The 26392-nt window shown below is 39.2% G+C and overlaps 2 protein-coding genes across 3 annotated transcripts; one reads left to right on the forward strand and one right to left on the reverse strand.

The window, feature by feature from the left end:
• LOC137946905 (potassium channel KAT3) lies at positions 1-9087 on the forward strand. Its single transcript, XM_068793187.1, has 13 exons — positions 1-227; positions 1212-1427; positions 1507-1665; positions 3046-3103; positions 3430-3747; positions 3941-4180; positions 4409-4507; positions 4601-4633; positions 5435-5620; positions 6098-6175; positions 7821-7890; positions 8398-8547; positions 8861-9087. The coding sequence occupies exons 1-13, from the start codon at positions 1-3 to the stop codon at positions 8962-8964; spliced, it is 1938 nt and encodes a 645-aa protein (XP_068649288.1). The 3' UTR covers positions 8965-9087.
• Positions 9088-11636: 2549 nt separating this feature from the next.
• LOC137945954 (trihelix transcription factor ENAP1-like) lies at positions 11637-24652 on the reverse strand. 2 transcript variants are annotated; one of them, XM_068792068.1, is made up of 2 exons: positions 23178-24652; positions 11637-11837 (listed from the first exon to the last, which is right to left on the reverse strand). In XM_068792068.1, the coding sequence occupies exon 1, from the start codon at positions 24388-24390 to the stop codon at positions 23179-23181; it is 1212 nt and encodes a 403-aa protein (XP_068648169.1). In that variant the 5' UTR covers positions 24391-24652; the 3' UTR covers positions 11637-11837; position 23178. The 2 variants fall into 2 exon arrangements, with proteins under 2 accessions (XP_068648169.1, XP_068648168.1); XM_068792067.1 differs by having other exon boundaries at positions 11637-11840.
• Positions 24653-26392: the final 1740 nt, after the last annotated feature.

Below are 26392 nucleotides of genomic sequence, written 5' to 3' on the forward strand. Positions count from 1 at the left end.
ATGGCGACGAGGTTAGCGCATAGGGTGAAAGTGTTACCTGCGTCGAGTGAAGGCGCGAGAACCAGAGCGGGGACCCCGACGATGTTAGCCCGGCGGTCGTCCAGCGGTGATGTTCGGAATTTGGCTTCTGTGTCCAGCAGTCTCTTGCCGGCCTTTGGAACCCCCGTCGGTGATGGATACCCAAAGCTCAAAAAGTACATAATTGCACCTTACGATCAACGTTACAGGTGACCACGAGCCTCCTCCTCCCTTTCTTGATCTTTTCATTGCACCGAGACTTGTTTTCTTGCAAAGTATAGAACAAACGAATTCGTTTAGAATTTATTGGGAGTTGGAACTTTTTGAAACTAATGAAAGAAAATGATAAGAGCGGATCAATTAAGCTGAATATTATTCTTGAAATGAATCCGAACTGCCAAAGGATAGAACTGTCAGGGTCTTGTTAGATACTGTACTCGTTCAGGTTCTAATTCTGGCCCTTTCAAGAGTTTCATCTCAAGAAGAAACGGAATCCCAAGATGTTTCCTTCAAAATCTCGACTTCCGTCTTGTTTCGTAGCTATCTAACTTCTTTTGACGATTGTCTTGCAAACGATTCGAATCTGTCTTCTTTCCTTTCTTCAGTCGTCAATGTAATTATTCTGGCTTGCAAAAACCAAAATCACGAAATGCTTATGAACCTAACCCAATATCTAATTCTTTATCATATGGGTACATTGTAGAATGATTAAGTCCTTTCCTTATTAATATTTTATGGTCTGAAACTCGCCGGTCTTCATTCTTCTGCAGCAGGCCTAGTTAAACTCGCCCACGGAATTTAACGAACTAGCTTGTCAATGTGTTCATGATCTAAAGACTACCGGATAGAACCTGGCCGCGGTGAATCTTCCTCTGTCAACTTTTAACTGTTACAGATACGATCGAAAACAGGACTAAAGAGATAGATCAAGTTTTATTTGTCCAATCAAGTGATATCAGTTAATGGCTTGACCGGCTGATTTTCTAGTGGATCTGTTCCTGGGTTATTTTCAAAATACAGATCAACAGAACTTCCATTCCCCAACAATGACAAACACAGAATCTTGTAATAAGTTGATTAAGTTCACTGACTCAATCGCTGTTAGAAAATCCAAGGCAAATACAATGTGGGAAAATATTCAATCTGGACCATGGAAGCCATGAACGGTAGTACTGAATTCCTTCTCTCCACAGGTTCTGGCAGACGTTTCTGGTGATACTAGTAGTCTATTCAGCGTGGGCATCTCCCTTCGAGCTTGCATTCCAAAATGCAGCAACTGGGTCACTGGTGATAGTCGATTTGGTGGTGGATGTCTTCTTCGCCGTTGATATCTTCTTAACTTTTTTCGTCGCTTACTTGGACAAATCCACTTATCTTCTCATGGATGATCCGAAGAAAATCGCTGCAAGGTATAACCCAGTACCAATCGACCGATCTCTTTCCTTTTTGGTGCTTCTGTTTTTGGCTCAAGCTAGAATTTGATTACAGATACGTGACAAAGATGTTGTTCCCCATGGACGTGGCTTCGACACTGCCATTCCAGTTGATTTATCGTATCTTCACCGGAGGGAAAGGAGGAGATGTTTTCGGTTTTCTCAACTTGCTCCGGTTATGGCGACTCAGGCGCGTCAGCGAGCTATTCGCCAGGTAAGCACGAACTAATTATGAACTGACCAATCTTGTCAAATCGGAAGAAATCAATGCTAGTAACAAATTTTCTCGAACTGGTTCAACGCAGAGGAAGGTAACGGGTTGCCTCTCGAAAGAGCACAAAAAACGAAGACTTATTTTATTTTATTTTATTTTTTCTGAAGATGGTTTGGAAGAATTTAAATGAAGACATAATTATGGGTTAAAAGGACTGGCAGCAAACTGGGAAAGGTCCTGACCGTAGGATCCTTGTAATTGGGTTGAGTGGTAAGAGTTACGCTAGAGTTCACCCAAACTGTGTAGGTTTTAGCTTGGCTTCGCCTTAAAACTTTCCCCAATTTTGACTTTAACATATATTGAAAATTAGAAAAAAATAAAAAATATATATATTGATGAGTTTATTATTATTGAACTTCATAAAGGAGTCCAAATTTTTGTAACGAAATATATTAACGTACAATAGCTAACCTAACAGAGGAAACTAACATTAAATGTTGAGGGACTCGAAAGGGTTGAACAATTGATAGTCTTTAAGGTTTGAGATAAATAAAAGCAATCATCAACCAACTAAATAATAAACTAACGAGAGTAATTAAAGTAAAATGTATTTTTATTAAAAAATGTATACTAACGAGATGACTCGCTAGCTTAGAAAATCTTGAGTTTGACTTATTATATTTAATGAGCCTTATTTTAATTATGAGTTAGAGGGAAACTCAAGTAAAACTGAAAAGAACTGAATTTTTTTCTGAGTTGAGATCGAACATTTTAAGAATTGGTGAAGAAATGTGGTTATTGGATAACAATAAATCAAACTCTAATGTAAGAAAATTTCCTTCCTAATCTCACTACTAGCACTCTTTAATGGGAATGTCACAGTAAATTTGCATCTGCTCGATTGAATCTAGAAGTTGGACTCAAGAAAAGTCTAATCCCTTCACCCTGACCCACCCCTTTTAAAAACCAGATTAACCCAATGTGTAGTTTTTCATTTTCAAGACAAGCAAATAACATGGGTGACTGTGACATTATAATCTTGTATTTAGTATTAAAAGAGAGACGCGTTAGGAAGGACGGGCTTTGTATATGAAACGCTTCGAGAATAAATCTCAAGATATCATCATAATGGTTCCTTGGTTCATTAATAAATTATTTTGAATGCACGCAATTAATAAAATAATAAAGCATTTAATATGAAACTCACCGTATGTTCTAACTCTTTGTTATGGGTAAGGCCACCTAAAGTTCGATTCTATGTCGAACCTCCTCAACAGTCTTGAACACGGAAAAATCCAACTCGTCTGCCCCACTTCTTTAATCTGGTCAGTACTTTTTCTTTAATCTGGTAAAATTTTCTTTTTGTTTCTTCATTTTCAGGTTAGAGAAAGACACTCGATTTAGCTATTTCTGGGCAAGATACTGCAAGCTGCTATCCGTAAGTATTAGATTTCTCCGGACTCTGCTTGCTGCTGAACTAAGCTATCAATCAAATTTCTAATAGTTAACCCAGATCAGCAAAGTAACAAACGTGAAAGCTGCATGCCGAATATAACTTGGAAAAAAAAAACAGACAATTCTGGAGCTCGATGACAAAACCTATTTTTAAGAATGAAAATTGAATGCCTGAAATTTTTTCAAAACCAGCTGTTTGATTCTTTTATGTTTGTGGAGATGGGTAGAAAGACAGTTTTAATGTTAGAACGACTTGTACCAAATATGTGCATAAACAGAATCGGCAGTTCTGACACTCCTCTACAACAGGTGACCCTATTCACAGTGCACTCAGCAGGTTGCTTCTACTTTTGGTTGGCCACTCAATATCACATAAAAGAGAACACATGGATTGGGAAACAGGTCCCCGATTTCCAACACAGAAGCATCTGGCTGGGCTACACATACTCCATATACTGGTCAATCACCACACTTGCGACTGTTGGATATGGAGACTTACATGCAGAGAACACTGGTGAAAAAACGTTTAATATATGCTACATGCTCTTCAACATAGGCCTCACTGCTTACCTGATTGGAAATATGACCAATCTCATAGTCCATGCTGCTACAAGGACCTTTGCAATGGTAAAAGCTTGTTCATTGCTCTAATTGAGGCATATGCCATAGCTTAATAGTAAAGCGGATAGCTGAGGAATGAGGGCACATGAACGAAAGAACACCATGCCCACTCTGCCTTGGCTATCCTAGATGCATTAGCTAGCAACATGGAAATATGGAAGTATTCTTTATTCATTTCAGCAACCTGTGAACTTTGCAGAGGGATAGCATCAATGAGATTTCAAAATATGCAAGTAAGAACAGACTTCCAGAGAGCTTGAAAGAGCAGATCATGGCAAATTTGCAGCTCAAGTACAAAACAGCAGAACTGCAACATCATGAAGTGCTTGCAGATTTGCCTAAGGCAATAAGGTCAAGTATTTCACAGCACCTCTTCAAAGGTACAGTCGAAGCGACCTACCTGTTCAGAGGAGTCAGTCAAGACCTAATAACCCAGCTGGTAATCTTTCTCCTCCTTAAGAGTTTTCATTCATACCTAGTCCATTACAAATAACAATCACAAACGACAATGACAACATCTGAAAACAGCAGCAACCTCTATTTCTAATACAGTACGGTGCAATAGGCTTAAGTTTTGCACACGGTTAGCCTAATTGAAGACTTTCATTCAGTAATTTGTAATGTTTATAAGTTAGCTCCCCATTACTAATTACTGCTTTTCTTACAGGTTTCTGAGATGAGAGCCGAATACTTTCCACCTAAAGTTGATATCATTATACAAAAAGACATCCCGACAGACTTCTACATTCTCGTTTCTGGAGCAGTGGTACATCTCTCTCCCTATTTTTGGCATAGAAGAGATGCCTCCTGAAAACTCTTTTTTACTAACAAGTTGAGTCTAACTAGACAAATCCTGCAGGAGTTGCTGACATACAAGAATGGAACGGAGCAGGTAAATTTTTTATTTAGATGATTGACTCTGTGAAGAAAATAAATACTTGATCTTTTCCTTCCTTCTGGAGTAGAAAAAGGAAAACACTTAAGTGGTGGTCGTGCCATTCTTACATAGAAAGAAACATGTTGCATATGATTCTGACCTCTGACCTCTGACCTCTGGAGTCTGAAATTATATTGTAATAATTATAAGTTAAATAAAAAATATATTTCTATGGAAAGAACCAATTATCAAATCCATCCATCACACCAGCTTCTGTAGAAAAGAATTAAATTGTTGTAGAGATCATTAAAGAAGACAAAATTTACCAGGGCAGGCAGACATGGTCATCAAGGAAAAGGACTCTAAAAAACCTAAATGTGGTATCTGATAAGGCGTAGACTTAATAAAAAAATTGATATAGAGATTAGGTTCAATTCTTATCATTATCCTGCTGTTCCTGTAGTGACATACACAAGCGTGCTTGTAGAAATTAAGTGCTGAAAGCAAAAGGAAAAGTTTCATTGTGATCATTTTTAAAATTTTAATTATACACGCATACAACAACCCCTCCCCCCTGTGAGACTTGAACCCAATACCTCATATTAGAAACACCACCCTACACCCCCCACCCCCACAAATGCTCTATAGGAATAGGTTACATTGATTCACATTCACAAAACGTTTCACTCCATAATACAGGGTTTTTTAAAACTTTGATAGATCTCACAATTGAAATTTGTGATATATAAGCAGTTCTTATGATTTCCTTTTTTCATTTAACTAGTGTCAGCTCACGAACTTAATTTGCTTATTCAGGTTCTGTCAAAACTAGAAGCTGCAGACATGGCTGGAGAAATTGGGGTGGTCTTTAATATCCCACAACCTTTTACAGTCAGAACTAAAAGGCTCTCCCAGGTTATTAGAATTAGTCATTTTCATTTTAAGCAAATAGTCCAGCCCGACAGTGTGGATGGAGGAGTAATGATCACCAACTTTCTTCAGGTAAATATAAACTGTCTTTTTATATTACCAGTAGTCATAGGGAGAAACAACTAAAAAACTGAAGAAAAGCAACCATGCTAATCCAAATGAATAGCTTGTGTCTGGGCTGCATGCCCTAAATGAATTTGCTGACAAAGTGGTCCATTGATCAGAGAAAATGAGGAAACAAGTTCATGCTGCATTTTCTCATTGCTGGAACAAAAATACCAATATGTTGATCTCAGCAGTCTCAGCATCATTATAAGAGATTTCTCCCTGCTATAATGGGCTCAATGTCATTTATAACTAGTGAGAAAGGTTCCACACCTGCTGTTGACCTGATGCAACATCCTCTACCAAGCCTTATAACCATAGACTTTGTGTCCTAGATAACCTTCATTTAACTCAAATTTCAAGTGCAAATTTTTACTGCTTCATCATTTAGTTGTATAAATAAAAGTGATACACTGATCTTCCTTGTGGATCTTGCTTGTGCAGTACTTGAAAGGCCTGAAAAAAGAAATTTTGGAGGAAATACCATTTATGACAGATTTGCTGCATGATATGGATGGCGAGGTATGTATTCATTGTCAAAATAGATGAGTTTTAGAGGGAGGAAAAAGATTTCTCACTTGACTCTTAAGTTTTATTCTTTTAGTTCAAGATAAAAGGGTAATCGACAATAAAATCAAGAGGAGGTCATTTAAAGTGGGTGATCCCGTACTTGCTCTATGAAGGCTCATGATAATTACCCAAAGGACAAAAGGCAAGTTTGAATCTGAATGGGAAGGGCCATTTATTCTTTTGGCTAATTCAGGGTCCTATTAAATGATGGGGTCAAATGAGTCACCCTGTTTTTTGGCTGTATACATACTCCATGTCTTAGAATGTTTGTGAGTAATAAAAGGTGTGAAAAATAGTCTCAAATTAGTTTAGGTTTAGAAAGAACCTGTGCATATTATTTGGGAAGAGTCATCATAAACTTTAGCTAGTCATTTTAGGAAGAGTTAGTCCAACTTCAACATCTCTGTACTACGAGAGCAATTATAACTTCAGTTTCATGCAACTATCAATCAAACCATATCTGGTCACAGAGGCAAGAGGTTTGGGTGTTGGGTGAGATAGTTAGTTCATGGTGTGGCAAATACCTATTATCAGTGCATGTGAAAATGTGCAAAATTTCTCTTAATTACAATTTTCCTTCCATGCGTAAGAATAGAAGAAGAGAATAAGAACAGAACAAGTCACATAAACAGAGAAAAGTAGCAATATTCACTTTTTCTTTAATAGTATTGTATTTCTTGGCTAAGATACCTAAGCCAAAAAAACTGTGAATACTGTCATGAAAAATACTACTCCCTAATTGTCTTCCTGACGTAGTATGTAACTTTAATGTTGAAAAAATTATTAAAAAGTATTTGGACAAACTAAGTCATCCTAAACCATTGAATGTTTATGAAAGGAGGAAGCAAAAAACGAAAGTGAAACATTGAGAAGACAACAACTTATTATTTTTGGAAAGTCACTGTTTTGGATAGTGCCATGGTTTAATATTTTCAATCAAAGGAAAGTCACCAAGTTTCTATTTTTATTAGTTTTCTAGGTTTTTAGTAAGTCCCAATTGAGAGATTTTATAAGGAAGTGGTTGGTTAGTTGTTTTCTCGTTTATTAGTCAATTTAGGAAAGTCATAAAGAGGTCATTGTTGATAGTTTCTACTTAAAGTTAATTACTGAAATTTCCAGCAAGTGGTTTTTAATTTAGTAATTCCCAATTCGATTTTATTTAGGAAGTCTAGGGTTTAGGGTCTAGTCCTAGGAAAATTCTACTAAAAGATGTAGCCTATTTTGGTAAGGATATGGTAGTTTTAGTCTCTATAAGTAGAGAGATATACTATAACTTTCATAAGTTGTTCAAAAAATACCCCAGATTTTCTCTTTGGCTGCTGGGCACCATTTTGTTTTTTCTTTTGCTGAAAATAATTCCTTAAAGTGTATTTTTCTCTTGTGCTAGCTACTACTTATTAAAAAACAGCACCTGAATATTCAAGTACTTCCCTTGAGAAGAGAAAGGTCGGGTTACCCATATTCCAGCTTTCTCTATCAATTTTGGTCCTGTAATATGGCCGTGTTATTCCTTACTGTAAATATTTCCTATGTTATCAGTTAGTTTCTTGTTTCCATTCAGTTGAGATAATCTCACTCTTAACTCTTTTGGTAGCAGGCTAGATCACTTGAGGATGTTCAAAATCAAGAAGTGTTGCTATCCAGTGGTGGAGATGCTGATGGAATAGGTTTTTATGATTTAGAATTCTAATTTGCTTGATTATATGCACGAAAAGTTCCTTCAAGCATTAAATAGTTGACCTTAAAAAAATAACGAACAAAATACCTGCCACTTAGGGAATATGGAAATGTTTTATAACATGGCTAGCAGTTTACACAAAAGATCGATGACGCTGAGTCAACTGGTTCGACCAGTGTTTTGCATCAAGAATCTGTCAATAAAACAGAAAATGTAACCAGTTTGCATTAACCAGTTATCATGTTCTGCTTACCCCAGTCAACTGGCCAATGGTCCAGGTTTTAAAATTTTCCAGAAATATATTCAACAAAATAATAATGAAAACGTCTTGCCAGAAATATATTGAATAGATCACAAAAAATATGTTGCTAGTTTTCAAGAATCTAATTTTCCTTCACCCAGCCAAGAATTTTAATATAACTACTTAGTATGATGTAATTTTTTTCTTTTTAAAAAATTTGTAATTAAATGAATTATTTATGCATCATTCTTGCAGGATCTAAAATGCCACCCTCAACTCCTCCAGCACACATGTTATCAAAGAGGGTGGTAATTCACGGACATCATCCTGATGAAGGAGATAAAATGGAAGGGGGAAAACTTGTTCATCTTCCTAACACAATGGAAGACCTTCAACGGATAGCAGGTATGTTAACAATCACACCATGACGATAGAAAATCAAACTGCCAATAACATGTTGAACTTAATCCCACTTCCTTACAGAGATGCATAAGAATTATTAACTTTGGTATGAACCAAAACATTGCATCATAGCATGACTATGGACAAAACTGACTGTTGCTGTTTCATGAAAGCTCCTACAGTATACTGGAGAACATGTCATCTTGGTCAAGAAAATGATATTTCACAAAATGTGCTTAAGTTAAACAAAAGCCTAAATTAGTAGAAAAAGCAGATAGACAAAGCATTTGACATCAATTGAATCTTTTGGGTGCAGAGGAAAAGCTAGGGGTACCCGGGAGCAAAATCATCCTTGCAGATGGCTCCGAAGTGGAGGAAATCAGTGCTCTAAGAGAGAACGACCACTTGTTTTTCTGTTGAAAGAATCTATAAAATCAAGCAATCAGAGTCTCCCTTTAATATCATCTGTTCTATGGGTTGACCTATCAGGAAGCATGATGTAAATATACTTTTTGAAGAATAGAGAAAAAAAGGAAACCAAGAATATAATTTGCAAAATCTAACTCTTTTGGTTACTTTCAAGGACCCTTTCATATTCTGTATCATCTTAAGACATTATGAAACTGAAGATTCATCTAATACTAGAACATGAAAGGCTTTTTACATCAGTGGAGATAAAAGAGAACACAAGTTTGTTGTCAAGGCTATATCAGAATGTCACTTGAATTGTGTACACCAATATTATGGTAAGACCCGAACACTTTGGCTCTCAAATTTCTATCAACTTTCCCACCTCCATTCTCTCTCATATTTTCATCCATAGACCATGCAAAATTCATGAAACTTTGCCAACGACTGGCTAGGATTAAAATTTCTACTGATCTCTTCATTGTTCAGCATCTCTAACACTGAGAAAGAAGCTTTCTGGAAACATTGTTTTTCATCCTCTAATAATAGTGGACTCATTGCACTTTGTTCAAATATTCCACTATTTCGAAGAAGCACTGATCTATTTCACTGATGTTTACCATTTTGGAGATGTTAGATGCCTACAAGAAGCAAGATCACGGAGGCAAAAACAAGTAAACCAAAATTCCGGATGATAGATCATCATCGTTATTACCCCCATCTTCAATATCTTAGAGGTAATCAAACATAACGCCATGACGTAATTTGAGAGCCACTTTTAGCATCTGATAGACTTTTAATGTGAGCTCAAGGCGGTTTAAAGCCGAGTTTGTTTCCCATGAACTGTGAGCTTGAAGCCTTAAAATTGAGTACAGATAAGTTCAACTCACTTTATCATCTTCAGCATCTTTCCATTCTAACATGAACCTGCTGCGTGACATCTGCCCTCGAAAACATGAAAAGGTAGCATTGAGAGGATTTGATAAGCCAAAAAAAGGTTAACTCCTTTTTTTTTTTTTTTTTTTTTTTTGCCGTTAGATGCAAGGGAGAAGACAAGGCACAGTAGTTTTAATTATTATATTAATAAATTATTTTAAAATAAATAAAAATTTAATGTAATTTTATTTGTTGATTCAAATCTAGTAACAATGTTAACTTAATTGTATGTTAGATTTGAATTACAAGGCTACATCTGGAATTATTCGTTTGCTTCCATTATATGTTTCAATGGAGAATGAAGGAACAAAGAGATCTCTTCCTCTTTGTTTGCACGTAGATAGATCTCTCGTATTGTTGTCAAACCAGAACAAGATTTGGACAATAGAGCTGAACTAAAAAAAACCGACAGGTTTCTCGTATGGTTAATAGAGATCAAGCAATAGTTTATTGTTGTCTCCCTCTTACGTATTGTAAACTGAGTAAGTGTCCAAAATTATAATATCACGTCTCCCTCGAGAAATGCAGGAAACTGAGTATTTAACGAGGGATACCACGTGGGCATGATTTAAACATAACTATACATGAATTCAACTGAATTATTAGCATTCAAGCAAAGACAGGCTCCCTAAATAATGGGGAATTCAGAAACAGCAGAACGGAAGGAGTTCCAAGTACCACGAGCTCCCACCACTCCATTTCACTCTCCGGTCTTCTGTCCCCTTTCTGTCATGGCGAAAAGCAGTCATGTCATGGAATCTGTTCGACTGATGAATGCTGCACAGAATTGCAGGGAATCATCAGAATCTACCGGCCCATCCGAGCCATTTCCAATCCATCTCCATCTTCTTCTTCTCTCCTCTAGCAGTCTCTCTCTTTATCTCCAACTTCATCATTCACCAGTCATCAAGAACAGCAGATTCTACTCATCAGTTTCGGTGCCTAATTATTGGGAGAAAATGGTGCAATGCCACTGACAGTGATTTCAAACTGTCCTCTCTTTCATTATCTGCTCACCTGCTCCTCGGAAAGGCAGCAACAATTCAAGCAGTCGCAGACAGTTGCTATGATGTAAAACCTCGCCACAAGTAATCTGCTGACAAGAGGTGGTGGTAGCATTTGGGTGAAGCTCCTCCATACATATTTCTTGAAACATCTGATCATTCATGGCCTTTTCTGGTGTTTTATTACAGGCCTGGCCTTGTTTCATAGAATACTAATTACCTATTACATTTGTTCAAGTTTGTTTGCCTTTTGGGATTTTTTGGGGCTTGCCTTTTGCATCTATTTTGCTTCATGTTATGGCTGATGGAGATTTGGCATAGGACATAAAACCGTCTAAGAAGGCAACTGTCGTGGGTTAGATTATTTGTTCAAAGCTAAAAACTTTTGAAGGAGGCACACAGCTTTACTCATAGGTTGGCAAGCAATGTAGGTACAAGGTTAGTGGAAGGCCTCTTCGAGATCAGAATGAACAAGGGAACGAGTTTGTGGAAGGGTCCTACCATAGTTTCCATGTACTCCATCGTGCTGGTCTTGGACACTCTTAATAAGTGTTGTCTTCTATTACACAGGGAAACAAAGGATCTTCCTGACTTATAAGACAGACATATGAAACTCTGGAGAGTCTTAACTGAACTCTGTATCTTGAAATGACGACTCCAATAGTTAAAGATTCTTAAGAATGATGAAACTTAGAGGCATCTCTTCCATTTAGCCAGCAAAAAATGGTGAGATAACTGATGGTATAAATGAAAACGCAAAGAATATATAGAAGCTGGTGGAGATTAGTTTACATACGTCTGTCTGTGTCTCTAAATGTACAAATAAATTATTAATTGTAAAATGCAACATCCCATGGCTGCATTAACACCTGAACTGATGAATGGATTAGCAGTTGTGGGGTAGCATTGAAAGAAAACCAGACGAACACCTCACATTTAGTTCGCCTTCTGCACGAATACAGTCACTCTGTTAGTCAACCTGCTCTTTATATTTATAATCGATGCCTTGTCAGATAAAGAATGTAGATGACCAATGATGGGCAGATAAGAACTGAAAGAGTACTTAGAAAAGATTCTTATTAACCCAAAGACGGCATGACTGCATCCTGGAGAGATCTTAAAACTCGTACAATTTTATAAGATCATCAGATGAATAACAGGAATAAGTTAATGAGAACAATTTTGGACTTTTTGGTGAAAGCTCAATACAAAATGATGGAGATGTTTAATACATCTAAATAAAAGAACACTCAAGGATGCTCAAAAGAAGAAGCTTCAGTTTATCATTTTCCATCGTTTTTTTTATTTTTATTTAAAGTAGATGAAGAATGAAGATTGATTTCTCCCTGACTCAACTAAAGCCTGCACATTTCTCAAGTGCCAACTTATTCTCCGCACATTTATCTTATCACAGAACTGAACGATCCATCAGTTCAAGCAAAGGGGGTAAAAAAGTCTTTCTTTACAACAAACAGAAGCCCGTTATACTACTACAAAAAACAAGTTAAAGAAAAGTCCATGAGAGAGAAGTAACAAAGAGGAGAAGCTAGCATGCAACTCTGCAATTAATCAACCTCTTTCTACATCAATATTCCCAAGGAATGGTAGCGCTGGATCTCATTCTGATCATAACACCAACCCATCCATCAACCATTATAAACATCGTAATGTGTGCATGATTTCAGACATTCGGCTCATGCTTCTTAAAAGGAATATTCATTGCAAAACCTGCCTTACCAATTTAAAAAACTAGAGAAAACCAGATAAAGGATGTACGTCATCGAATCCCCTAACATATTCTCTTCTTACTAAAATAATTTTAAAGGATCTTTTCAAAAGGAATGAAAGGAAAGCATCGTGGAAATCAGAATCTGCCACTCCAATGTATTCTTGTCCAGGCATGATTTCTACCAATGGTGATGGGCATCATTTACAGAGAAAGACAAAAGAAAGCTAAGGAAAGGACCAGCAGTTTCCCCATTCATTCATGTCCCCAATACACAGATAGAAGGAAGTTATGGAAGATAGCATGAAAAGGGATTTCGGGCTTTCTTTCATGGTGAAAGAAATCATTTGGCTCATGTTTTTTACAATTTCTTCATTGCAAAACCTGCCTAAATAATGCAGAAAACTAGAGGTAACCAGATAACGGATCTTTTCAACAGGAAAGAAGGGAAAGCATCATGGAAATCAAAATTCGCCACTCCAATGTATTCTCGTCCAGGCATGATTTCCACCAATGGCAATGGGTATCATTTACAGAGAAAGACAAAAGAAAGCTACGAAAAGGACACGCAGTATCCCCATCCATTCATGTGCCCAGTCCCACAGATAGAAGGAAGCTAGAGAAGATAGCAAGAAAAGAGATTTTGGGCTTTCTTTCACAGTGAATTGGTTGGACTTCGTCCAATGACAAGTATAATTTTGAACAAAGGACAACAGTAGTGAAAAAACACTAAACAAATTAGTTGCAAAATTTTGGTTAATAATAAAAAAATCTATAATAAATTCTCTTCCATAGCAAGATAAAGTAAAGAGAAAAAAATGAGCTGAAGAAAAGTGAAAATCGAAACCCATTCTTCAGCAAGTTATGCATTAAACCAACTATTTTTCAATAAATTTGAAAAAAAAGAAAAAAGAAAAAGAAGCGGCTTCACAAGGGGTAAATTAGAGGGGGGACACAGTCCAAAGACATCCAAACACGAGAAAGATAAAAACCAACTGAGATAGATACATATGAAAGCTGTGACAAACAACAAGGGATTCGCAGTTAGCCCCATACCAAGTCAAGGAATGCACACGACCATTGACACAACTAAGAGAATGGCTCCATGAAATCATCAAAGGTATGCCAATAATCTCATCACAAGGAATCCCAAGCTCATTGATTGCATCTAGGTGTATGGCTCCATGAAATTGACAAAGGACCACAAATAGCTACAATCTCCTTGGCACAGGTGAGAATTTTTCCTCTAGGCCCAGCTGATAATGACTGTCAGGTTGCCCTTCACAACAGCAGACAGTTGAAATGATCAACAGAAATCCTGAGACCTTGAAGAATCCCTCTGCCCCCCTCTGCAGACTCACGGTGCCTGAAAGAGGCAGAGTAAATGGAGAAAACTACTTATGGAGATCCCAAAAGATACGTGTGTCACTAGCCCATCCCAGGTTGTTGTCGTAGTTGAATTTGTTCCAAGACTATGAAATCAGATGCAAGATTATGTCATGTGAGGAAGTGACAACCAATCTCAAATTCCTTATATAACCTCGGCGGGGATATGGTTAATATCTGTAATTTTTAATTAGCTGAAACAAGATACAATGGACAACAAAATGAGTAAGGTCATAGCCAGGTGATAATCTACAGGGGGTCAGATTCCAAGCATGAGATCTATAATACATGAAGTAGGAGTGCCCAACTGCGATAAGAGAATCCTTGGCCATTCCATAGATATTTGGGAAAGCCCAAGCAAGACAATCACCTCCCACTCCAAAAGGTAGTAAAGTGCCTACTTCTAACACGGAAGAAAACCCTCAACAAAATTAGCATGAAACCAACAAAAACATTTCCACAGACTAGATGCTTGGCTGAAAATTGTAGGTGGACAAATCCAACATACACATTATACCTATACTTGTTTGAAATGATTTTCCTATGAATGCAGTCCCAGTCATTCTCAAACTTCCAAAACCATTTAGGCAAGAGGGTATTGTTCATGGGTGGAAGATGAGAATGCGGCGGCCCCAACCATCGGCGGCAACGAAGACGACGACTTGGGTGGCGCCGGTGGTATTGAAGAAGCTTTTGCCGACGATCGGAAAAGCCCCCAATCGAGGAGAAGACGATGAAGATGGAGAATGGTGCACGGCAAGAGGTCGGAACTCCGGGAAAAAAGGCAAAAGAATGGAAGCAGAAGCGGTGTGGGTACACGGAAACTCGAAAATCTCTTTGGAGCTCAAAGAAGGGAGATTCGGAAAGATGATTCGAATCACAGTGAAAAACGACAATAGACGCTATTTCGTTTCTTTTCCGGTAGCCGCAGCTGTGGATTTCGCAAAATGTTTCGTTGACGAGGAAGAGTCGAATGCCCCTCGTCTGCAGGAGATTAGAGTCGGAGAACTCTCCTTCTCTGTCTCGGCATTCCGAAAGAAAGGAATGAGAGAGTTGAAGATCGTCCAGTGCAGAGGTTTGTTGATAATGGCTCGAATCTACATTCCGGAAAAATTTGGGGATTCATTCTGTTGGAAAGATTTGAGGGGAAAGCTCCTAAATTTCACCCCACTGATCCCTTCCATAACTCCCCCACCCATTCCTCCCATCCCCCCCAAAAAAGACGACCTCCATGTCCCCCCCCCCCCCCCCCCCCCCCCCTCTTTGCATCTCAAATCCCCAACCCACCCCTGTTGATACCTTTCGTCCAGGAACCTCCCCACCCCAAAGTCCAAAACATTTTCATACATCTCCCCTCGGATCTGTTCTCGAATGGAAGCAAAGCTCTGCAATCGGCTTTGACGGTGATGACCAAATCTGATAACTGGACAAGCGAAAGCCTTGCTCACTGGTTTTGGAAGAAACTCCAAGCCGATCACCCTCCAAAAATCTCCCGGATGAGTCCTTGGAAATGGCTAGTCTATCTCAATTCAAGGGAGGAGGCGAAGGCAGTTCTCACCGACAGCTTATGGGAGTTTGAAAATGAAATTTTAGTGTCGGAATGGGAGGAGACCACCAGAAATCTCCCCCTCGGACAGTGGATTATCGTTAAGGGACTTCCAATCGAATTATGGTCAGAGGAGGTCCTGCAACGTATTTTCTGCTCCTTCGGATGCATTATTCGTTGGGATGAAGACACGTTCGGAAAACTGAAAATGGATGTTGCAAGGTCGTCGCCCCAAGCTCGCGTTGGCCGGCAACATTATTCATGGAGCTAATTTTCGGCGGGGATTTCGTATGGATTGAGGTGGTTTTCGGCGCCATGGAGACTCTGAGGCCACCAGAGCTCCGCCAGAGTCAAAAGGGACGATCGGAATCCATCTCTCCCTCTAACTGAGTCAACTCGGATTACAACCCGTCGGATTCAAGCGAATCAACTTCTTTGCCGAGTTCTGGATCTGACTCGGGTTCAAATTCAAACTCTTGGGGAAGTACTTCGAGACAAGACCCCGTCAGTACCCCGAATAATTTCAGGTCCTGGCGTACCACGCTGCCAAAAGGAATTCAGATTCCCGAGGACTCTAACTTATCTACGCCAAGTTTCAAAGCAGTTGACGAAGCTGGGTCTGGGTGTAAATATGCATCAAATGAGGGTTAGAGTCCCGAAAACTCTTACACGAGTACTCCAATTTTTAAAATTCGTGATACGTTGCCCGAGAGAGGAGGTCTCCCCGAGGATTCTGGCACGAGCACCCAGATGCCGAAGCTAGTTCCCATTTTCGACCCAGCACCGGCTCAGCTTCACTAAGCCTCTTCAAAAGCTAAGGATAATGGGGTTCAATCGGAAAATTTTCGGCAGTTGTCTGGCTCAAAGCTTCGAGGAGAAAATGTTCGGCGTATGTCTGGCTCAAAGCTCCGAGAAGAAAATCCCCGAGCTGCTCCAACGCTACATCCAAGTACGATTCCCGAAAACCTAAGGACTATTTCGATTTCAAATGGGTATTCTACAAGCGATGTTGTCAGACCAAATACAGCCTCGGTTTCAAATGAAACCTCGATCAGCGGCGTAGGCAGAGAGTACACAAAAACAGAGACAGAAGACGGGTGCTCGCCAATATCAAGGTTGTTTTCAAACTTTTCATCAGAAAATTCAGAAAAATCTCCGAAAACCCCCTCTTCTACTTTCCCAAATCCCCAAAACTCTACCTCTTACCAACATACTTCTATCCCGCCAAACCCAGAAATAACGCAACCTCTTCTGTCCTCCTATTCGGCTACCTCCTTAGCTAACATTTCAAACTCCCAGATCAATCACTCTCCAACTGGCGCAACCTCCCCTCCGCATAAACGTCCGCCTGATATCCCTTTCTCCACTTCCAACTGTCTCTGGAGTCCACTTTCTCGGGAACAGCAATAGCATAAGACTGATCTCGAGCTTACAGTCATAAATTTTCAAACTAGCCCATCTTGTCACTTCATTACCCCAGAACCTCAAACAGAACTGTGCCAAACGGTACCTCCCAATCAAGGCCCATCTATGAGTACTGATAAAATTTCTGGCATCCCGGATTCCCACTGTTTGAGAATTTTAGAATCTTCTAATTTGCCCCCTCAACCTCCCATGGTACCACAAAATTCTCACCATGAGCCTATTCCAACTAATGCACCACAATTTAATGCCCAAAATCAGGACGATCCAGAAAACTCCCAAACCCCTCTCTCTCCTGGTAACCTGGCAGGGTGGTCAAGGCTCTCCAAGTAGAAAGGCACAAATATGATGAAGAAACATGGCAACATATGATGGATTTGGCCCATCTTATGGGAGCAATTTTCAGAGGCCCGTTGCCTGGAGACAGGAATGCATCTGGAGTCATCAAGTACGGTACTAAATGATCGTCCTCTCCTGGAACGTTCGAGGAATTGGGGCTTTTCGGAAGAGGGGGATGATTTCAAATTTCTTATCTCAATTCAAGCCATCCATTGTGATTCTTCAAGAAACAAAGTGTCAAGAGATGTCCGAAGCTATTGTCAACGAGCTTTGGTCTAACTCTTCAATTAAGTGGGTGGTTGTTAATGCTGAGGGTCTCTCGGGTGGTATTCTAGTCGCGTGGGGCTCGACTCTTTTGGATTCCATGCAAGTGGTTGAAGGTCACTTCTCTGTGGGTTTGCAGTTTAGAGACCTCTCTTCGGGCAAAATTTGGTGTATTGGGGGAGTATATGGACCGACCAGATATCGTGAGCGTGGACTTTTTTGGGAAGAGCTCAGCAATCTCTTTCAGTCTTGGAGTTTCCCATGGCTTTTCGCTGGTGATTTCAACGCAATTCACTATTGCAGTGAGAAGAAACCGCCGACAAATCGCATCTCGGCTTCTATGCGCGGTTTCTCTGATTTTATTGGCGGATGCGGTCTAGATGAGGTCCCCCTCTCGGGGAAGAATTATACTTGGTCGAATAACCAACATCAGCCAATTTTATCCAAGTTGGATCGATTTTTGGCCCGCACTGAATGGCTGCAACTGTTTGGGAATGTCTCTGGTCGGGTTCTAAACAAGGTGCGATCAGATCACTGGCCAATCATGCTGACCACCTCTTTCGAGAAATGGGGTCCTTCTCCTTTCCGGTTCGAGAATTCATGGTTATCTGTCAAAAATTTTGAAGCTCGTGCAGACGAATGGTGGGCTAAGGGTCCATCTTTGGGCAGGCGAGAGTGGGCCTTTTCCCTAAAGCTTCGGTTCCTAAAACAGAAAATTAAGGAGTGGGCCACAGTGTATCGCACTTCTTTAGCTGCTGAGAAGTCTTCCATTATCTCCCAAATTGCGGACCTTGACTTGGCAGAGGAGCAAAGGTATTTATCTCCAGCGGAGTTCTCTACCCGTATTTCTCTAAACTCAAATCTAAATTTAATCCTTCATCAAGAGAAGGTCCGTTGGAAACAACGTGCCAGATTTAAATGGCTCAAGGAGGGAGACGCCAACACAATTTTTTTTCACACAGTGGCTTCGGCTAAGCGAAGGACCAACCGTATTACCTCATTATGTATCAATAATGAGGTAACATCGTGTAGGACTTCGATCACTAATGTGTTGCTCAAGTTTTTCACAGATTTATATACGGAGGAATGCCATTACAGACCAAAAATTCAAAATATTCATTTCTCTAGCCTCTCTCTAGCAGCTGCTTCATTTCTAGAGTTGCCATTTTCACTGGGAGAAGTCGAACGCGCTGTATTAGGCATGGATAGTGATAGGGCGCCAGGCCCTGATGGCTTCAATGGGGATTTCCTTAAAAGATTTTGGCCGCGTCTCAAGGGGGATATCATAGCCATGGTTAATGGTTTTTTCAACAACGGGATCACGTTCCATAGTATCGGTGCATCCTTTATCACTTTGGTTCCGAAGAAAATCAGTGTGGAGAAACCAGAGGATTTCAGGCCTATCAGCCTCGTTTCTAGTGCATACAAGATTATAGCCAGAATTTTGGCTCATCGTCTCAAAACTCTCCTTCCTACAGTAATTCACAAAGGGCAAGGCGCTTTCTTGAAAGGTAGAGAGATCCTGGATTCTACTATGGCTGCCCATGAACTAATTGATCTTTTTCAGTGCAATAAGGACCCAAGAATTGCCCTAAAGTTGGACCTTGAAAAGGCTTTTGACAGGGTCAATTGGATTCTATTGGATGAGATCATGGAAAAGATGGGTTTTGGCAACAAATGGAGATTTTGGATCAGAAGTTGTGTGGGTTCAGCATCGTACTCCCTCCTCCTCAACGGCTCAGTATGTGGTTATTTTAAAGGAAGCAGAGGAATTAGACAGGGAGACCCTCTCTCCCCGCTTCTATTCAATATGATTGGGGAATTTCTATCTGCAATGTTCTACTCGGCAGGAAATCTTGGTTGGCTCCCCCCTACTAGTTCCAGTCCAACTTTTAATACTCCCCTACTTCAGTATGCAGATGATACCATCATTTTTGGAGTCGGAGACATTGATTGTGCAATAAAGATTAAAGTTGTGTTGGGGCTTTTTGAGTTAGCCTCTGGTTAGAAAGTAAATTGGAGAAAGACCTCCCTAATGGGCTTCAATGTTAATCCTGAGGTTCTCACTGAGATGGCAAGTATATTTGGATGCACCTTAAGTCAATTACCCGTAACATATCTTGGTTTACCTCTCTTCAATGGGCGTATATGCAGGAGGCTATGGAATCCGGTGGTAGAAAAAATGGAATCCCGATTATCATCATGGAAGGGGCGTCTTCTTAGTAAAGCGGGGAGACTCGTTCTCCTAAAGTCATGCATAGCAGGTATCCCAAATTATGCTTTGTCTTTCTTGCCTTGCCCTATTGCTATTTGCAAGATCATGGATAAGTTGAAAAGAAGATTCTAATGGAGGGGATCGAGTGATGCTTTTAAGTACCACCTGGTTAGTTGGGATGATGTTTGCAAGCCAAAGAATATGGGGGGCCTAGGAATCCGGAAATCTAGAGACATGAATCAAGCTTTATTGTTAAAATGGCTATGGAAGTTTAACACTCACTCTTCAAATCTTTGGAAGGAAATGGTTCTCACAAAGCTGGGTAGTGAACCTCATTGGTGGATGTCTGGGGGGAACCGTAGAACCCTATCTCCTATATAGAGAGCGCTTTATCTTCTGCGCCCAAAATTTCAATCTGCAAGTAGATTCTATGCTGGAAATGGTAGATCGCTCAAGTTTTGGGACGACTTATGGATAGGGCCAGAACCTCTGCAGACTGCTTTCAGAAGTCTTTTCCTTCTCACCACTCGCAAAGAAATATCAGTAGCTGAAGCTTTTGAGGGGGGAGGGATGAGCCTCCATCCTAGAAGGGGTCTCTCGGATAGTGAGGCATTGGAAGCTAGCCGATTGTTGGATTTAGTCGCTTCGTTCAAAATTCGTCCTCGGGAGGCTGACAAGCTCATTTGGTGGCCGGACAAAAAGGGGTCTTTCACGGTCTCATCGGCATATGGATTTTTAAACGGAAATAATTCGGCATGGAGGGAGAATGGGATCAATTTCGTATGGCGTTTATGTGCCCCTCCAAAGGTAAAATTCTTCATGTGGAGTGCCTGTCAAGGTAAAATCCTCTCGGCTGATGTATTGCGAAGAAGAGGCCATCCCTCTGTTGATCCCTTATGTCCATTTTGTAACTCTGAGAACGAAACTATCAGGCACATTCTCCTACACTGCAGTTTCTCTTGGAAGGTGTGGATAAGCATCCTTGGTAAGTTTGGGCTTCAATTCTGCATGGCAGAGGACCTCCTCACTTTTAGTAACTCACTCTTGGGTACCTCTATGCCGCGTCTTGGAAAGATGATGCTCTCTGCCTGTTCCAGTTTCATCCCGTGGGGGCTTTGGAACGAGCGGAATAAAAGACGATTTGATGCTAAAAGTGAATCTATAGACCGGGTTGCGGACAGAGTGGTGGGTCACATATCTACTTGGCTTTTAACAAAAAAAAACATTTTCTCCCTATCTGGGTTCCTCCATTCGTGAAATTGGAGAAACTTGGCTTTGATACACATTGGACAAAAGCCTCCGGTCATGCAAGAATGGATTCCTCCAGCTCCTGGCTATCTCAAGCTAAATTTTGATGGTTCATCTCTCGGCAACCCTGGTATTTCCGGTTATGGTGGAGTAATTTCAGATCATTCCGGTAATCAGCTCTTCACGTATGCGGGCCCCCTTGGAATTTCTGATTCTACGAATGCAGAGTTACAGGCTCTCCTATCCGATCTTCGTGTTTTCAAAGAAAGATGTAGTGAGCTCCAAGTTGAAGGGGATTCTAAAGTGGTGATTGGATGGTGTGAGAGAGTGTCTTCTCCTCCGTGGAGACATTGGGATACATTTAACAAAATTTTAGATATTACCTCGATTGTTTCTTGTTGTTGGACCCACATTCCGAGGTCCGCAAATTCAGCTGCAGATGTACTTGCTAGGGAGGGAGCTACCCTACAATCTCTGGTTGTAAGGGAAATGCTCCCTCAAACTTTGTAATTTTCTTCTGTTTTATTAATACATCTTTATCAAAAAAAAAAAAAGAGGGTATTGTTCATGTGTTTAACATTCGTGATACCTAGACCTCTAATGCCATTTAGTTTTGCAAAAGTAATTCCAGATAACAAAATGTACTGACACTTATATGAATAGCCTCTCCAAAGAAATCTTTTTTCAATAGCTTCTGGGTGGTTTGCAATCGGGGTTAGGCAAGGCATGAAAAAAGGATAATTATCAGGAAAGCCTACCAAAGCAAAATAAGAGGGGCTTGTGAAGCTAGTGAAATAAAGTCTCCATGCAAGTTTTCAAGGCACTTCTAATTGGTGTCCAAAGGGCTTCCCTAAAACTCCCAAAAAAGAGGCAGTCAAGTTTGGATTGGGCTTTCGGTTCAATGGCCATATTGGGCCAAGTCCCACTGCAGGTATTGTATGTAGTGTGCATATGTAATCAACATTCAAAAACCAATAGAGAGAGAAAAGCCCAAGGTAGGAGGGGAGGGCACCCACCCTCCAAATCCAAAGTCCCAGTCACACAATTATGGAGATCTAGGTTCAGGTTAATACCGAAAAATAAGGATTTTGACTAATTTACCCCCTGGACATAGAGTAATTCATAAAATGATGGATGGCTTCCTCACATTGGCAATTGATGAAATCATCCAAGGTAACATATGCATAAAATGATATATGCCTGCAGTCTTGAACAGAGTGGTCCACACAAAACATAAGCATGTAGAGAACACAGATGCTCAAAATTAGTAATCCAGCACCCTAAAAGTTGCAGAAAATCATATAGCAAACAAAAGACAGTAAAAATAGAATCAGGCTGCAAAGTTGGCAGCCAAATACCGATCTTTTATAGGATCTCTAGTCTACATTTTCATCATTAACAGGATTATTCCGAAAGTATGACTTTTCATTCTAAGTGGCTAGGAATAGACTGCATATGATTCTTAATGACCAGACAACGTATTGACCAACACCTTGTTGCTTTCTCTCTGGACACACTTAAGAATAGTATACCTAGAGTGCTAAATGACTCCAAGAGCTAAGATTAAGCTGTGCAACAAGCTGGAGCAGTTGTGGCTGACTGAAAATATCATAATGTAGAAAACGTAAGAGATGTTTTGGCCTTCACATGGCATTGCCACACAAACAAAGTCTTTAGGTTCTTAACAAGCTACCATAAACATCATGCTTTGGATAATATAGCAATTTTAAGATTGTAGGAAATTGGTTTTCGTAATAGATTACAGAAAATGCATGTAAAATTCAAAGTCTCTTTCTTTGCTAATAGGTTTACAAATCACAAGCTTAAAAAGATTAGTTTCCTCTTGACCAGCTCCTAATTGTAGCACATTTCTTCATTTTTCTTTAGTTAATTAAACTTCAGAGAGGAAAGAAACTTTCTTCATCTGATATCAACTGCAAAAGAGAATAACAGGAGCATACACGACTCATGTGAGACAGAACTAGGCAGTAAAGTTGTTTCAACTCAGTCATTAAAGTCAATATGGGATCAATTTAATTTTAAAAAAATTTCAGCTGCAGTCAAAGACGATTAAGATGTATCCAAACAGAGAAATTTTCCATAAACCCGAATTCAAATGGTTGCCAGACAACCACATACCTCATCCGCTAAAATTCTCCATAGAAACATCAATCTCCTCATCATCCCCCTGGCGTATCTTTGCAATCTCTGCCTGAGCCCTCTCCAAAATTTGCCTCTTTTGAATCTCCAAATCCCTATGAAACTCCATCCTCATCCTCTCTAATTCCATCATTTGCTGCCTCTTACTGTTCTCAATCTTCTCATAAATCTCACTAAACTTCCGCACTGAATCAGCAAGCATCTTAAAAGATGAATCACTACTCTCCCCAGATTTCATCTTTTCTGTGGGCAAGGGCGGTAATCCCTCTGAGTCATCATCTTCACCACCGTCAGAAAGTTCTGAATTTGTCGGACTATCCCTCATTTCATCCATCCCATTGGAACAGTTCAAGTAGGCCCTTGGATTCATAAACACATATTCTCCAGAGTCCAATCCACAAGAGAGACCCGATTGCCTTGGCGGAGCAGTCATTAGCATATCCATTTTCTTGAAGTAAACCCATTTACTACTAGAACTGCCAGTTTCTGCCATTCTAATTTTCTCCTTTTTATACTTCTTTTTCAAGGTGTCCAATCGATTTCGGCACTGGGTGTCCGTCCTGAGGGTCTTGGAGGCTTGAGATACCTTTTTCGCAACTTCGTGCCATTCATCAGAGCGCAGACTTTTCCTACCAAGCTGAAGGAAACGATCTCCCCAGGCATCAAGGAGGACGAAAGTGGACTGCTCGGACCAATCAGCCGGAGAATTGCGGGCCCCGCCGAAAGTTGATTTCTGGGTGGGCGCCAAAGGAAAAGGTTGAGGAACCTTCACACGCGGAGCAAATTCATACCCTAGCGCCAAATTATCCAACCTCCGCTTCTTTCTGTGATGTTTCTTGAATTTCCTATACCCTCTTTCCTCTTGCTCCTCTTCTTCCTCTTCATCTTCGTCTGCTTCGTCGTCACGGTTGACCCGGTTGATGCGATTTTCTTCTTCCTCATCGTCATCATCATCTTCTTCATCCACATCAAAATTATTACTCACTCGATTCACAAATTCCTTCTCTTCTTCCTCGTCGTCGTCGTCGTCCTCCTCCTGCTCTTCATCTTCGTCGACGTAGTGATTAGACAGCGGAGAAACCCCAGAAGGATTCCTTACCGGAAGCTTCTGCCTAAGCGAAGAACCAAAAGATTGATTATGAAAATAGGAGCTCGTCGGAGGGTACCTCGCATCATCTTCAGTATCATCCATTATTACCCAGAAACTTCTAAAACGGATAAGAAACAAAAAATATCAAATACCCAAACCCTCAATTTCGGAACTAGAGGGAACCCTAGTTTCTGTGGAGCAGAAGGCATAGGGAGACGACAAAGAGAGGGGGGAAAAGGAAGGTTCGGCGGTTACGTGGGTTTGCGGTGTGATTGGTTGTCGACTAATGCAACGGAGAGGAGCTACAAATACAACGTGCCGCATCGATCAGGCGACTCCGATGTTTAAGACGCAGGCAATCAAAGAGCAAGATTGAACTGGACTATCCTTTTAATTGAAGGATGATAACTAAAGGCATGGTCTACCGAGTACGGAACAAATTTAGCAAAATTGGTGGCCGACAGATTCTATGATTCCAATGAATTTCACGATATTCCTCAGAAAGTAACTCGGGAAACAGAGTGACATATGCGTTTTACGATTATCTTAGTTTATTTAACCTATTGCAACGGAACAAATTCATGAGCAGATTCAGTTAGAGAGTAGTTTTGAAAGTACATCGAAAGTACCTAGTAAAAGTGAAAGCAAAAATAGATTATTATATATGTTAGTGTCCCCTAGTATAAAGTATTTTTTGTATTAGTATATATAATAGAAATTATATTAGAAAGTACAGAAATCATTTATTAATAAAAATATTTTGATATATTTAACTTTTATAAGATAGTTTTATTTAACTTTTTATTCATAAAATAAGATAGATTTTATTTTATCTAAATTAATACATAATTTTAAATAAGATTATTTATCTAATTAAATATATAAAAATAAAATACTTAAAATTTTCTTATTTTTCTTATATTCTAGATTATAAAATTAATATATTATATTATAAATTATAAATATATATTAAATTTACGTTTTTAAATATAAAATAAAAATAAGAAATAATTTATTTGTAAAAGCGCACAATCCATAAAAAAAATTGAAAATATATTTACTGTCAATATTAATATATTGATTATTTATCATGTAAACATAATATAATGTTAACTTCACTTATTTGAGTGCTGATAGAACTTGTAAAAAGTATTATCATTATATTGAAATCATTGTTCAATATGTTTTCTAAATGTCATAATAAAAAATAATATAAATACAACATATTTAACTATTTAATATAAAAATCTTAAATTAGTAAATATGAGATTCAATCTTGTTGATTTTCAGGACTCCATAAATTACAATTTTCAGTAAAAGAGAAAGAAGAAGAATGAGAAAAGAGGAGCAGAAGAAAGGAGAGAGGAAGATGAGAGAGCACGTTAAGGAAAACGAGAGGAGGAAGAATAGAATAATGGATTTGCGTCTTAACCCTCAACAAACTTTATTTATAAATGCCAAAAGTATAAATATTATAAGTATACTCTTCACTCTAGTAGAAGTGAATAAGAGACAAATATCATAAGGTAATCACATCAATGACACCCTAACTTATTCATATCTTCTACCCTCCCTCAAGCTATGAAGAAATAACAATGATCCCACCTTGAAACGAATAAAAATATTATAGTAATGATCTCTGCTATCAAGGTGTCCCAGATAAGTACGAAATTGGACAAACTCTCAAAAAGTAAAAAATTGGTGATAAAACATAAGTCAAAACCTACCTCAAAGGATTTCGAATAAAAATAATGATAATAATTACTAAAGTGGCCAATATCTATCACCCACAAGATGACAATAAAAATCCACGGATACCAATCATAAAAAGTTTCATTGGACTTAAAAACCCCATATATATAAAAAAAGACCAACCAAATCAATACCAAAAAGTTGCCCAATGAGGTAAACAAGAGTAAAAAACTGGAAAGTAGGAAAAATGCTGCAAAGTAAAAGGTTAATGAAGAATTATAAGAAAAGGAGGTGAAGAAATCGAGGCCATTATGTGTTTTATTTTATGAAGTAATTCGAATTCTTCATAAGGGTAGAGTAGACGTCTTCATATTTTTATCTTCCAAAGTAATTCAAACTTCTCTACAAAGAC

This window comes from Aristolochia californica, unplaced genomic scaffold, assembly GCF_029961685.1.
Source record: "Aristolochia californica isolate CCGP_79_NKW_82.1479 unplaced genomic scaffold, dmAriCali1.0.hap1 SCAF_12, whole genome shotgun sequence".
Lineage (NCBI taxonomy): Eukaryota > Viridiplantae > Streptophyta > Magnoliopsida > Piperales > Aristolochiaceae > Aristolochia > Aristolochia californica.